We start from the raw sequence: 14,521 nt of genomic DNA, 5'->3' as shown, positions 1-14,521 counted from the left end.
ATATTTGTTTATTTCAGTTATTTTTCATGTCTCAAACAAATTCGATTACAAAATCCTCACTTGCCTGTACGCTGTACGCATGTCCGCACGGTCATATTATCGAATACGCCGCCACCACCGCGCGCGCCACACATAGAGTACTCTATGGCGCCACACCGTCAAATTACGGACCACAGTGTCTCACCTTCAATTTTCAACGTTCCATGAGAAATGCCATTTGGGTCAGATGTAGGTACCCAAGTTTTCCCGACGAACACATTTTGTTTCCAAAACGTTCATTGAAGATTGAAGCTGAACTGTATTTGTATTATACTATTATTGTATTATATAATATGAGCTCCGAAGTCGTCAAACCGTGAATGTGATATTATTGTATTCGTTTAATAATATTTTAAGCGCATTCAAATTTTGTAGCCATTTTGTTATCATTACCTATACATAGATTGAGGGGAAAATCTTAAAAACGTCCGGCTTATTGACGACAAGAATATTCTTTTGAACTTTTAATCGGCTCTATTATTGAATAACTATGCTGTCAAAGCTAAGACTTCTCAGACCGCCGGTTTCCCCAGGTTAGTATAATTAACACTTAATACCACAGTTTTCGATTTAAATATTATGCATTTGAATGTCTTTTTACAGGATCCAAAATATTAAGTGCATGGGATAGTAAAAATTATAGTGATAAAAAGAATGGTAGTGGAAAAAACAGTAGAGGAAAAACTCCTCCATTAATTCAGGTAAAGATTATTTATTATTCAACTATAGACAATGTTTAAAAATTATTAGCTTCTAGTGATTTAAACTGTAAAAATTCCCATGTTGTCAATAAGCAATAGGTAGTTAGATTATTTTGTAAAATTGATTAAAAAAATATTATTTTGCATGTTAATCATAAATTATTTAATTAATAAAAAATCATTTTTGTAATAATAGTTGCATGACTAAAGTTTATTATTATTTTTAAATAAAAATAAAATTAGACAAATAAAAACGTTTTAATACCTAATTATTACTTTAATTTCTTATGCAACTCTTGTTATACAATTTAGTTTAATAAAAAAAAAAATAGAAATGCACGCAGAGTTTTGTATTTTGTTGATTAAGACGTTAAATATTATGTAATTTTAAATTAACTTTATTTGGCTATTAGGTATATAATAAAATTAAATATTTTATGTATAGGAAAAAAATATTTTCAAAACATACCTACTTGTTAAAATAATATTTTTATATAGTTTCACATAATATTGTCAATATTGAAAAATTAGTTTTAATATACTACATTGTATATTTTACTGCTATTCAATAGATGACGCAATAATACTTAATATTATATACCTAAATAGTTTGAAATTAATCAAATTCTTAAAAATAACACGCTTAACACATATTTTAGGTTATTAAACCAGTTAAAATCAATTTTTCAAAAAAAACAAAAAAAGTAAATGAACCAGTCAATTTACCTAAAAAAGAAATGATAATATCAAAATATAATGAATATCCTCTAAAAACTTGCCCTTTAGTGGCTAAGGTAGACTAACAGTCAATAAAATTACATTCAATGTGTTTAGTTATTCATGGTTAATGAATTATTTTATTTTACATCAGGATGAATTTAGTAGCAATTCAAATTCACCCTCAACATCTCATCCTCCAGAATCTGAAAAAAATGATGGTTGGCATAATGATTCTAACAATAAACAGTCTTTTCGTAATTGGAGTCTTCTTGGAGGAGCTATCGTTCTATCGGGAACATTATATGGCGTAATTATTGAAATTATTACTAGAACTAGATTTTACTTAAAATAACATCATTCATTTAATAATACTCAACAATAATATCTAGTACCTACTAGTTATTTAATAGTTATTACTCTACAATTATGTATTGAATTTTTTCTAAAATAGATTTATCATTTTGACATTATGAAACAAAAAAAAGACGATAGCCATACTATTAAAGAGACTATTAATGGTAATATTATACTTTATATTAAGTAAATTTTAAAATCAAAACTCACTAATGTTTATTTTTTAGCTAAGAAAACACGTAAACTGGTTAAAATTCCTTCATTATCTGAGTCAATTCCAGATAAAATACAGTATTTATTAATTGGTGGAGGTACAGCTTCCTTCTCAGCATTCCGAGCAATAAAATCAGCAGACCCTACTGCTAGGGTAAATATCTATTGTTTTTTTTTTATTATTATTATTTTATTATACCTGATAAATAAATATGACATATTTTGATATTTTATTTTGAATTAAGGTTTTAGTTATATCAGCAGAAGGTTATCTTCCTCATATGCGACCCCCATTATCTAAAGAATTATGGTATGGTGATGATACTGAAATGGCTAAATCATTAAATTTTCATCAATGGAATGGTACATCTAGAAGTCTATTTTACGAACCTGAACCATTTTATACACCTGTTGAAGAATTAACAACCGCTAAAAACGGTGGTATATCACTAGCAAGAGGTTGGAAAGTTGAATCAATAAATGTATCACAAAAAAAAGTTAAGCTTAATGATGGAAAAGAAATCAGTTATGATAAGTGCTTAATCGCAACTGGATCAATTCCAAAAACATTAAAATTATATGATGATGCAAGTGAAGAACTTAAAAATAAATTCTCAGTATTTCGGTCCATCAATGACTTTGAAGATTTATGGGAACAATTGGGTCATATAAAATCTATTGCCATTATTGGTGGTGGATTTTTAGGTAGTGAACTTGCTGCTTCATTGGCCAATAAAGGGAAAAAAAATGGAGTTAAGATTTATCAAATATTCAAAGAAAAGGGTAATATGGGGAAAGTATTACCTAATTATCTTAGCCAATGGACCACTGAAAAAGTTAGAAATGAAGGCGTTGAAGTTGTGACTGAAACAGAAGTGAAAAATTGTAGTTTAGATAACGATAAACAACAAGTTAATTTGGTATTAAGTAATGGAAAAAATGTTAGTGCAATTTAACCATAAATTAAATCAAATTTGAAATTTTTATCTTGATAATTTTTCAGATTTCTGTTGACCATGTAATAATGGCAGTTGGTGCTAAACCTAACACTGAACTTGCTGCTGATGCTGGATTAGAAATTGATTCAAAACTTGATGGTTATTTAGTCAATTCTGAATTACAAGCAAGAACAGATTTGTATATTGTTAGTTTCTAAAAATATATTTTTTTAAATCATATTGTTATGAACATATTTATATAAAGAAATTTTTTTATAGGCTGGTGATTGTGCTTGTTTTTATGACAAACAACTTGGAAGGAGGCGTGTTGAACATCATGATCATGCTGTTATATCAGGCAGGTTAGCTGGTGAAAATATGGCTGGTGCTGGTAAGTAACTTTAAAGTAATAATATTTAAATATCATTCTGGGGATATCAATTACTTTTTTTGTTACATATTGGTGCATACTATTATTTGATAATAACATGATAAATTATAATTTGTCATTACTCATTACATTATTATCAAATTGACTTTCTTTATATAGATACAATACCCATATAAACTATAAAGATTAAATACTTTTGAAAACGCAATCTTCCTATATGCTATCCTCTGTAGGTATGGTATGTATGAACTTAATCAATGTAAACTCAAAATGTGTATAGTTACAATTACAATATACAACCATTTGAAACAGGCCTGACAACATTTTTGTTACCTATAATAGCAATGGGTTTTTAATATAAACAAATAAAATTATAAGAAAAAGATTGTAATGTAAGTATTGTAGGTAAAACACAAAACATTGGTAGACTATATACTAATACTTCTATACTCTTTTTGTATGTAAATAATTTTAGTTATTACATTATAAATTTAAATTACTTTAAATAATAGTTTTTATTTATCTATGATTTATTTTGTTTATTTTTAATCATTTATATAAACTATTCTTAATAAAATATTAATAATATGATTAATTTGGGGCTAATACATAATCTGAAGAAATACATATATAACATTTTTAGAAGTATACTTTAATAACTTTTCTGTCAAATAATTACAGTGTACCCTTGTTAACTTCGAGGTTATCAAGGAAAAAAAATTTTACTTACCAAATTTTTGGAGTTATCAAACAATTTTTTTTTTTTTAATGTTTAAATTAATTTTAGTAGTTTATATTAAAGAAATAAAAAATATACATACTCGCATATTAAAATTTTTCAAGAATTGCTTTAAAGTTAATTGTTTATTTTTATTTAAAACCTAGTTCTCGTTCTATTTCCTAAATAACCGAGTGGTTTAAATAAATCTTCCATGTCTTCATTGGTTTCAATATAATTACGTAATTTTTCTAAAACAACTATATGCTAATCGTACAAAATTAATACCACATGACACCTATATTTAAGATGTGACTTTTAGACTATGTAATTTTATGATGTCACATGACTTATATTTTAACACAAAAGTAATTACCTGACAACTACTATTATAAAACCAAAATTATTCATTTTTGAAGCTCATATATGTACAAAATGATAAAAATAAAAAATAAAAATAAATTAACATTTTCAAAAACCAGATATTTGATGATAAGTAAACATTGAAATTTAAAATGATGTTATACAATATTAAAAAACCAGGAAAAAATGTAAATAATGAATATCTGAATATTAGGTTTATGGCATGGGCTCTTATATAAATTAAAGTTACTATCTTACTTATATTTAAAAAAAATATATATATATATTTTTAATTTTCAGCAAAACCATATCAACATCAACCTATGTTTTGGTCTGACATTGGACCTTCTGTGGGTTATGAAGCTATTGGAATTGTTGATTCGTCTCTAATAACAATGGGTGTATTTGCCAAAGGAAACCATAAAGATCCATCACTAGCTAATGAAACTGACCAAAATACCTCAACCAATAAAAAAGAAATAAATGAAGAATTAGTATCCAAAAATAATGAGTCTATTTCTGAAAATGATTACAACAAAGGTGTTGTTTTTTACTTGAAAAATGATGTAATTGTTGGAATTGTATTATGGAATTTGTTCAATCGAATGTCTATAGCACGCCAAGTGCTTAAATCAGATAGATGTTATAAAGATCTCAATGAAGTTGCTAAACTCTTCAATATTCATGGTGATTCTTCATGATGCCCACATTAAATTTAAAGTTATTTTACATTGTTTTACTGTTATACTAGTATTTTTAATACTAGATAGTATAATAAAATATGAAATCCTTTCGTATATGTAAAAATTAATATATTTTTGTATAGACTGATTCTATTTTAGAATTTTTTTATTTCATATTTTATTGACATTCCTTCTGCGTAAAGTTGTTTTTCACTAGTTAGTAAAATGTTTACACTAATGCAATATTAAAAATAATTGTATTAATACTTATTCAATATAGTATAGTGTTATTACTATTAGATTTGTGAATAGTATTAACTACTAATATTATTAATTTATAATATGTTGTATGTTTTTAATTATTCAAAAAGAAGTTAATGCATTCAGTACTTACTCAAATATACATGAGCCAAGGGTATAATAAATTTATTGAACACACATTTTATATATTTTGTACATTACAAAATAAAATTTTTACAAGAAAATATTGTTTATGTAAAAAATGAATGAATAAATAAAAACTACACTAAATTGATAATGTACAATTATATTAATTAATGTTTTAGAACATATTACATAATACAATTTATAATTTAAAATTTTTTTAATATTAATACTTTTTTAGTTTATCTATTAAAAAAATAAATAAACCGTTTACTTAACTTGACTTAATTTTTAGTAACAATATTCATCTCAAAGGGTATGCCTCAGAGGACCTGCATGTGTTGTCTTGCGAGTTATGTGTATTTTCATATTTTAGGGTTTTATAATATAAGATTATAACTTGTTTAAAAATAAAAATATCGTAAAAACCTAATGTGGAATCAAAAATAACATTCCTACTTTTAATTTTGATCATAAGTCAATTCAATCTCACACTGAAACTTACAACTGAAAATTAATTCTACTGAACGTAATTTTGGCTGATACGTTTGTAGAATGAGACAACATAGGTGGGTGTGGCGTCCTTTTAATTGCTTAGTATTTGCTGCTTTTTTAGATCATAATGCGTATATTTCATATTTTAATAAAATATTTATTATATTTATGTACAAGTACTATAAGTCATTAGAGAATTTTCTAAAAAGTATTTTTTCCATCAGTTATCAGTTGTAGATAATAATACATCAACATTATGTTAGTCTTAAATATATTATTCGTATAATACCTATGAATATATATTAAAGGAATGGGTTATTAATTATTATTATTATTTATACACAGACAATAGGCATAGGTACATTTAATATAAATAATATTCCAATACAATTGCCATATGAATCAATTTTATGCAGTATTTATAATACTTCTTATATGATTTTGATTAATTTATAAGTTTATAACTCATGTAACAGAATACAGTAGGTATATTATAGTTTATTTTAATAATTATTCAGAATCATGATTTAGGCATTATTCAAAATTATTGTCCATAGACCATAATATTAGTTCTTTTTTTTGCCATGGTTATTCCACCTATATTAAATAAAACTTATTAGACTTCATAGTCAAGTATTAAAAAAAAAAAAATTCTATTAAATACTTTATACTGACACTGATGTGGTAAAATTTTACAAATTATTCCAATTGTTAAGTATGCTATTAAAAATTCATCCTATAGTTAAATGATAAATTTCTTAAACTCCATGATATTAATGTATAATAGGCCAATTAAATTAAAAAAAAAAATTATGACCCAGTAGAATAAAATCTATTATTTATAATAATTAAAATAAAATATATTTTTTTATACAGATTTCAACGATGCATTGATTTAATTTATTGAAAAATTATTTAATTTAATTAAATAGATTTCTATCTACCTACTATCGACTATTGTATCAATCGTTTTGAACTACATGCCAATTTACACCAACTAGTCCTAGTATCAGGCGCAGATCCAAGGGGGGCAGGGTGCCATGCCCCCCCCCCCGTAGACTGGTATATACTGTATGTAATATGTATATTGGCATTGTTTTGCCCTGATGGCGTTTTTAGCGAAATTTTATTCAAGATGCCCCCCCTCCATAAATATGTTCTGGATTAATACACTTAATTAATACACTTAATACACTATGTTAAACCCAAAAAACCAAAATTAAATTTTGCCAGCTCTTGAACTTTATAGTTGGGTACAATAACGTTAAAATCGTTACGTTGTATTTAACCTGTGATTCGTAAGAAAGTTACAACATACGTAATCTATGCTCAGAAACACTCAACATTACCTATATTTAAAATCTACATAATATTATAATTTTCTAATGGGCATATTCAGATTTTAGAAATTCGAATTTTCGATGTCTAAATTTCACGAATTATCCCAATAATTTGGATATCCGATTCAATTTTGCCGTTCAATGACCTATTTTTATATTTTAATAAATGTATAAGTAATTTCTACAAATTTTTGAAAATATAACATCTTATTTCCTACGCTTTTGACTGCCATTATTATCTTGTACCCTAGTACAAACAATTATATAAATCCGAGTACCTTTAGATAAGAATTTGATTCTTATGCCATATCTGTATATAATAACTATTTGTTTTCAAAAGATTTTTGTTTTTTATCGTAATTTAATAACAAATAACTTTAGGTACTTGAAATTCTCACACAATATTTATAGTATCATTTTCTATACACTGGCGGTATAATTTACAAAATATTTAACATATTTTTTTATAACTTTGAGTTATTTATAACTTATAACTTTATAATCATGAAAATATTTTGAATTTTCTTCTATAAATGTCAATAAAATATAATTATTAGCTGGGTTAAAATTCTTGAAAATTTATTACAATACCTCACATAAGTTGTTCTTATCATCTGTTAAAATTAATAAAAATACATAGCCATAGTTTTTTTTTTTTTTACATGCATCTTAAGTTTAGGTACATTTTTATAAACTGCATCAAAATCATAAAAAATACTATGTAGATACAAGTATTTTGTAGGAAAAATTTATAAAATATTTAATTTTTAAAGTTAATATAGGTATTTTTCTTTTCGTAAGAACCTTCCACAAAATATTAAAAAACTTAAAAAAAATTATGAATAAAAACGGTAAAGGCGTTCTTATAATATTTATAGTGTGACTAAAGAAAATAGGGATTCATTTTTATAAATATATTGATTACCGTAATAATACTAAAGTCTAAAAGTAAAATAAATAACTTTAACAGCTACCTAGGTGTGTACAAAAAAACATATTACTCATGAGATTTACCTACTTTAATTGGGCTGATATAGATTATATTGATCTATATCAGCCCTAATAATATATAAGGGCTTGAATTAACTAAGTAAGCACACGATTGTTTTAAAAAAGAAGCATATTTATTTAAAAAAAAAAAAAGCATGACCAAAAATTATCATAAACTAGTTATAAAAAGGAATTAAAAAATTTGAAATATTAATTTAAATTAAAAGAAAAAATTAACTACTGTGTATTTTTCATAGATTTGCAGTAGTGAAACAGATTATATTGTCTGATAGAATATTTTTATACTTAGAAAACAAACTCTACATCCACTGAAGTGATCGATGCATACTTCATACAAGAGGTTTCAAATTACAACACTAAATCTTAAATTTTGAAATGGTCGATATCGATGTTAAGGGCATACTGATCTAATAGATACTGCAACTGCTGGCTATAATAATGTAGATCGACAATCTATACGTTTAATATATTTAAAATAAACAAGCCGGTAACGGAAACAATAATACTCAAATATCCACTTTTCTGAGTTTTACATTTCTTATTAATTTTTTTTTTTTTATTTATTACAATAGCATGATAATATAAACATATAAAAAAAATCATAAATTGAAAAAAGCAATTTTAAAAGCAAAAAAAAGCATTTATAGAAAAAAATCCAAAAAAGCAAAAATAAATTGGTTTATTTGGAATCAGAATGTACACAAATTAGATTTCAATCTTCTATATAAAAAAAGCATAGGCGTGCGCAGGCCGCAGGAATTTTTCACAGGGTGTGCAGAATTGTTTTAATATTGTTTTAGGGTTACTTGATCTACTACAGTCTACAATGCATTTAGATACATGATGTATTTGCTATATACGATATACCTATTATATAAATATAATATAATAATTAGTTTTAAATAATTGAATAAGTTTTCATCAAAAATTTTAAGAAGACACAAAACGCAGCTGCACACCTTGTGCGCACGCTTGTGAAAAAAAGAAGCATATGCTTTAAAACCCTAGTGATGTTTTGAGCCCTATATATTATATAATAGGTAATATATTATAAATATTAAGTATATATCTATGTTTAATACTTTATAGTTTATACTATGTCTGAATCGTGTCACTTAAATCGGAGTGGCTCGAATCAACACTATTATATAGTAGGTATCAATTTATGTCGTGCGTCATAATCGCCACAAATTTGTCTGTGCAATAGAAAATGTATGTGTGCGTGTGTTATTCACGTGTTCGCTGCATAACAACGCACTACTAGCTCAAATATTTTTATTTGGAATGCCGTGTGAAAATGCTACACGCATCTATCATTACGATCCGTTGGCTATATTTTTTTGTTCCAAAACAAAGTTTCATGCAATGTTTGGCGTAAATGTACGCCGTAAATATTTGTTCCGAATATTCCAAACGCATATATAAGTTTGTACCTACTTTAAAATGTGTGGACCCGGTGTAGGTAAGTCTAAAATATTAGATACAACGTAATAACAACCGATAATTAAATAGAAATACCCACAAAATAATAGTCAACATTTATTATACTACAGCTGAAAGATTAAAGAATCAAAGATAGACAGTTTTACAGTTCTATGAGTACTATAGTATCACATTAACAAGAAAAAAATATGTGTTTAAATAACCTTGCGTGTTATGATTTTATTAATATTTTATATAACTGCAATATTTGCAATCGCTATCCGACGCTCAGTGTCTGAGTATTGTAATTTGTAATGAGCTATGGGCCTATCATGAGTTATGGCCCATTAGCGCATTCCAGACTTCCAGACTTCCTGTTGTTATTTGATAGTCAATCCGTTACTTGATAAATTTTTTTGATTATTATTTATCACAAACATCCAGTGACATATTATATTATATTTTCATAAATATATATATATATATACCTATGTATATATTGTATATCTTAGAAAGTTTTATATCATATTTATGGGAATATGATTATTTATAGATAAAGATCATAAAACACCTGAATACCTGATTGCAAATATCGGTACTAAACCGGCATGAATGATACTACTAGAAACTAGAAAAATGATTTTGAAAGTAATTGAAATTTGAAACAATACAGGATTTTTTCATAAAATTATAACTAAAACGTCATATAGATTTTTCAGTTCCTGGGGCGTAGATGCGCTTCCATTCCCTAATGTTTCACCAACTGTGAACTATACAAGAGTTCCATGATCCGAAAGTTTAAGGTGTGGATAGTGGAAAATAGATATACGTACAAAAAAAACGAGATTTTTGTCCTTTGTGATATATAATGTACATTGATGTCGAAGATTATTCTGGATGTAGCTATAATCATTTGGTCGGAGATTCGGAGCGAGTTCAATCAATTTGCTGAAGGAATCTATTACGACCAAGGTTTATCAAACATTCGATACTTTAAACACAGTTATTCCGGTTCCACGGTGGTCACTTTCCACTTGAACATTGATACTGTAATAACGCAAAAATAAGAAAAGTAAAATAAATTAAAAATATAATGAAATATCAGAATAAAATATCTAAATAAAAGTATATAAAATGTAAATATATTGCTATGAGTTTTAGTTAGTGGTGATGAGATATAATATAGTTAAGATAAATTCTAGGCAAACACATTACATAAGGGACACAAGCCTTGAATGAATGCCGGATTTATTATAAGTTATTTAAATTTGCTTAATTACCTTCCTCCTGATCGTCGGAGGGTTCTCGAGGTCGTAATTCGAAAATGACCAAGTACACCTTAATAATAAAATATTAATTATTAAATTATAAAAACTTTAATAAATAAAATATAATATGTAAAATTGTATAAATATATAAATATTGATGATGCGCATGCACCTTAGCTTATTCGCTGCAGCTGTGTCTGAATGCGCCGTTGACTTAATTAGATGAATAAAGGTTTTAAACACTCAGGTTAAAAGAAAACAACACTGCTAAATTTCGATTTAAAAAAAAAGGCCAGTTATTGCTCGCAATGTCTGGTATCGAAGTATTTTGGTGCTCATGCACTTATTGCTTTAAAAGGGTGCTCATGCACTGAAGAGAGAAGACGACTTGGTCAAGCCAGCCAGAGTCACAGGCCCCATCAAAGGTCTCCACGCTACAATGAAATTGTCTTTATCCCTGGCGACAGAGACCCTTACTGAACCACCCATCGTCTCCGGCGGTAGACGAAATAAATTAACTATGTATAACAATATAACATCCTACGTAATCAAATAATATAAATATCGTTCCTTTCATCAGTGATTTAAGATGTGTGGGTTATAATAATTATAATATGCGTGCGACAACTTGACCATTATTTCTTTTATATAATAAATAATCAATTTACAATCATGATATGTAACCATATCATTATAAATTATAATTGAAAATACCTTTTAAATTTTGAACAAATTGATGAATGTATTGATTTTATAATTTATGTGTGTATGTTTTTTTTATGTGTGTACACTGTACACCATAACCTGTCGAAATAATGCTTCAATTTAAAACTTCATGGATGGTTTCCGATGGCAAAATGAATATCGTTGGTGCATTATACAAGTCAAAAGTAAGAATTTTCGATAGTTTTTAAAAAAATCGGAAAAACAAAAAAAAATGACAGAAAAACGGGAATTTTAACGAAAAACCAGTTTTTGACAAATCCGATTGTTTTATATGATTGTAAATCAAAAACGATTCACTGTAAATACTTGAAATTTTTATAAAATGTTTATATTAGTAATTAGTACTATCTATAAACAGTTCAATTTTCAAAATATTCTAGCTTTTTTTGAGCTATTTATAGATATCTGAAATTTTCGATTATATAGTATAGAAGTATTTTATTTTGAAGTGTTGATAATTTTGAATGCCCAAAAAACTTGAAATTTTTATACAAAGTTTCTTATAAGTTGTTCTTATTATAGTTAAAAAAATAAATAAAAAATCGTTAGTCACGATTATTATAAGTCAAGCTTATGGAAAATCTTGTAGGTAATCAGTTTTAAATTTTTATAACTACCTATATACACATTTCTTTATAGCTACAAAATAATTTGCAAATATTCATGATTTTGACGAATTTTTGTCAATACTTAAACTTCAAATGCTAATAAATAAAAATTGTGCCTTATTTATACTTATAATTTTTGAATCATTATAAGACTAACTTATGAGGAATTTTGTATTAAATTTTCAAGTATTTTGACATAGCCAAAAAAAATTTATCGATATTTATAAAAAAAATACTAAACAAAAACAAATATTTCAAATGCCTAAAAATAGCCTTAAAATAAGCGAAATATTTTGAAAGTTAAATTGTATAAATAAAATGCCAATCTAAAGAATAACTGGTGACATTTTTCGAAACCTAACTTTTTGAATAATGACAATTAGTAATGAATGAATTTCGTAAAAATTTAAAATTTAAACACTCTAACATTTTTTCTATAACGAAGCTTTGAATTTTCTTTATAGCTAGGTATTTGAAGGAAAACTTATGGAAAACTTGTTGTTGAATTTTTTAACCTTAGATATAAATACAAACAGTTTTATGAATTTTTAACTACAAAATCACTTGTAAATTTTGGTGAATTTTACATATATTTCGTAAAAAATTTCTAAATGCAAAAAAAAATCGTGACTATAAATTTTTGATTATTTTTTAACTACAATAAGAAAAACTTATAAGAAACCTTGAATTAAACATTCAAGTTTTTTAGGGAACTCAAAATTATCGACATTTCAAAAAAAGAAATACTTAAAAAAATCGAAAATTTCAATTATCTATAAATAGCTCCAAAATGCCAGAATATTGAAAATTGAACTGCTTATAGATAACACTAATATAAATATTTAGTGAACATTTCAAGTATTTACAGAGATTCGTTTTTGAGTTATAAACAAACAAAAAAATCGATTTTGTCGAAAACTGCAGGTTTTGCGTAAAAATTCCCGTTTTTCCATCACATTTTTGTTTTTCCCGGTTTTTTTGAGAACTACTAGAAAATCCTTACTTTTGACTTCTATAATGCATCAATGATTTTCACTTTGCAATCGGAAACCATTCATGAAGTATAAATTGAAACATTTGACAAGTTATGCTGTACACACAAAAAAAAAACACACACACACATCATCGTAAAATCAATACATTCATCACTTCGTTCAGAATATAAAATGAGAAAACGAAAACGAAAACTATCTCATTTTTGGAGGAAAATTTTTCTACCTCACTTTTTAATCTAATAAGTAATACTGAGTACTGACTATGGGTGTTTTTATTTTTACATTAAAATTATAACAAATGCATTTTAAGCTTGATTTGTATAATGTATTTGAGCTTAGAAATTTAACTATAACTAATTAGTTATTTGTGTACTTACATAGGACTAAGATGTTGACGTAGATCAAAAGACGTATATCTATAATAAGTATAGGTACTGTGTTCAAGTTAACAACACCCGTTTGTCAATAGTGGTACCTACTTGATACTTACTTGTAGATGCGTAGGTGCCGTACAGAGGTTTGAGGGAGACCTGAAACCCATCATGAGATTTTTAAGGGGGCTCAGCCCCTCGTGGACCATGGATTTTATTTAATGTTAGGTACCTATTAATTTATTTATATCATTTACTTTTGTACAATTTTTTTTTTTAATTTTGAAGGGGCGTCGTTCCATAGCCACCACTTATGTTCCGAACTCAGTTATAGTCTATATTATAGTACCTAATAAACTTGCTAAATTATAATATTACATATAACCATAGTGCTAAACTTTATAACATTTTAGTTATTCCAAACATCTTGGTACACAAAAAACAAATATATTTTATGTTGTATTAATTTTTTGTTTCTTGAAATTTCTGAAATATAGTTGTTACAGGATACATCTAAAAATGTATGAATCACTGGCGGAAAAATATTTCTTCTTGCATACACCATCGTAGTATAGGATTATAGGAGTACAAACGGTACTATAGTATATAGTTATAAAAGTAAGATAGATATATACTTATTCAAGTACCTATAATAAGTATAAATATATACTATAATATAATACATAATATATGTATAATATTAGATAGATATATCATATATGTGACTTGTTGCAAGTATGGTTCGCTGAAAAATTCTAATTTATTATGTTGTATTATGATT

The 14,521-nt window shown here is 26.2% G+C and overlaps 1 protein-coding gene across 2 annotated transcripts; it reads left to right on the top strand.

Annotated features, from left to right (window-relative positions):
• Positions 1 to 40: 40 nt before the first annotated feature.
• Positions 41 to 5,273, top strand: LOC114130678 (apoptosis-inducing factor 1, mitochondrial). 2 transcript variants are annotated; one of them, XM_027995698.2, is made up of 10 exons: positions 41 to 572; positions 643 to 740; positions 1,400 to 1,534; positions 1,612 to 1,767; positions 1,912 to 1,978; positions 2,042 to 2,181; positions 2,273 to 2,968; positions 3,031 to 3,171; positions 3,245 to 3,356; positions 4,738 to 5,273. In XM_027995698.2, exons 1-10 carry the CDS (start codon positions 530 to 532, stop codon positions 5,136 to 5,138), a joined length of 1,989 nt encoding a protein of 662 aa, XP_027851499.1. In that variant the 5' UTR covers positions 41 to 529; the 3' UTR covers positions 5,139 to 5,273. The 2 variants fall into 2 exon arrangements, with proteins under 2 accessions (XP_027851499.1, XP_027851500.1); XM_027995699.2 differs by lacking the exon at positions 1,400 to 1,534 and having other exon boundaries at positions 50 to 572.
• The last annotated feature ends 9,248 nt before the right edge of the window (positions 5,274 to 14,521 follow it).

This window comes from Aphis gossypii, chromosome 2 (assembly GCF_020184175.1).
Source record: "Aphis gossypii isolate Hap1 chromosome 2, ASM2018417v2, whole genome shotgun sequence".
Taxonomy (NCBI): Eukaryota; Metazoa; Arthropoda; class Insecta; order Hemiptera; family Aphididae; genus Aphis; species Aphis gossypii.
Note: the sequence above shows the minus strand (reverse complement) of the source record. Positions and strands in the feature narration are given on the sequence as shown.